Consider the following 1,343-nt stretch of genomic DNA (forward strand, 5'->3'; position numbering starts at 1 on the left):
CTCTCCGATTTTGATACAAGTGATCGAAAACAAATGTGAGGTTCCAGCTTCAGTTGACTGGTCGCCGGCTAATCATGGAGCTGAACGGGTTCATGTAGCTGATACGCCTACGGCAATGTTCGCCAGGGAGGAGTATCACATAACAATGATAAGAGGTAGAAACTAGATTGCAATGCCTCAGCCAAGTGAAGACTGCTTGGCAGCAAGCCTACTGCACATTCTTGTTAAACTGGCAGCCACAGCATGCAGCAACAGACGTTTTATGTTGATTTCTGTGTGAAACCATTATCGTTTCCAAAAAAACTCTTTCTGAAAAGCATTCAGCCCCCAAAGAGTTCATTCACTTGTGGGGTTAAGAGAGTATATCCCATCAACCATGGCCACAAAACGCCAACCAACCTCGGTAGAAACTTCAGTCCAATGTAAGGTGCATGCGTGAGCAAACATTCACTCCCAATGTCCAGGCCAGTTTATAGTCATTAGGTCTTTGAAATGTTCCAGAAAAAGAGCGCCCAGAGAAAGCTGGCTACGTCGAGAGAACATGCAAATTCAACAAACTGACTGAGCTGCCACTTGAAAAGCAGCAGCAATGCTAAACTCTGTGCCATTTATTTATTTATTAGCGACAGGGAGCCCAATCGAATCGGGCTACAAATTCTATGTTTGTGAAATCCATGCTTTCTCTGCAAAGAATTATTTGTTTTTTTAAGTCCTTGAAATGATTTTGTTATCATGGCGCTGGTTTGTTCTTAAAATAGACCTTTTCGGCCAATGTAATGAAGAGCTTCCTGTTTAAACGGGGCTGCGAGACGTAAACTCAGCTCTTCGGCGCACCTCATTTGATTTTATCCACCAAACAAATTTTCAAAACAAACCGTATTTTACGACTTTAATCAGAGTCGGAGTAATAATTATGTTGGCGTGGTCATTTTAGATCTGAGATCGGCTAAAATTTAAACAATGACGGTTGTTAATACCCAGCCATCATTACTCAGTTTGCCAATAGATGTCAGAAGAACGGATGCCAAAACCGAACTGCCCAAAGATAGATTTCGACGTACCAAGCAAATGGCGATACGTTCTAAATTACTTATCGTTCTGGAGCTGTCGAAGGGTTTAAGTCAGTCGACGATGTTAGTCCTGGAAAGTACACCCCACCAAACCAACGTTCCAAAAAAACGAACCGAACTCACTGTTATCTGCTCGAACCAACACCGACTTACTATACTTGGCTGACCAGCGGCGTCACTGAAGCATTCGAACATTCTTAGCCAATCAGGCAATACTGCGTCCGCGTTTGCCACGTTATGTTCTAAGTACAGAGGCAGAGTCCCATTGCATGG

General features: G+C 43.3%; 1 protein-coding gene across 1 annotated transcript in view; it reads left to right on the forward strand.

Moving 5' to 3' along the window:
* Positions 1 to 431: 431 nt before the first annotated feature.
* LOC120540180 (inositol 1,4,5-trisphosphate receptor type 1-like) overlaps positions 432 to 1,343 on the forward strand; it is a 73,770-nt gene continuing 72,858 nt past the window's right edge. Inside the window, exon 1 of the mRNA XM_039770733.1 lies at positions 432 to 435. Within this exon, the coding sequence (XP_039626667.1) occupies positions 432 to 435 (4 nt within the window). The remainder of the gene's footprint in view (positions 436 to 1,343) is intronic.

Source organism: Polypterus senegalus, chromosome 12 (genome assembly GCF_016835505.1).
Source record: "Polypterus senegalus isolate Bchr_013 chromosome 12, ASM1683550v1, whole genome shotgun sequence".
Classification (NCBI taxonomy): domain Eukaryota; kingdom Metazoa; phylum Chordata; class Cladistia; order Polypteriformes; family Polypteridae; genus Polypterus; species Polypterus senegalus.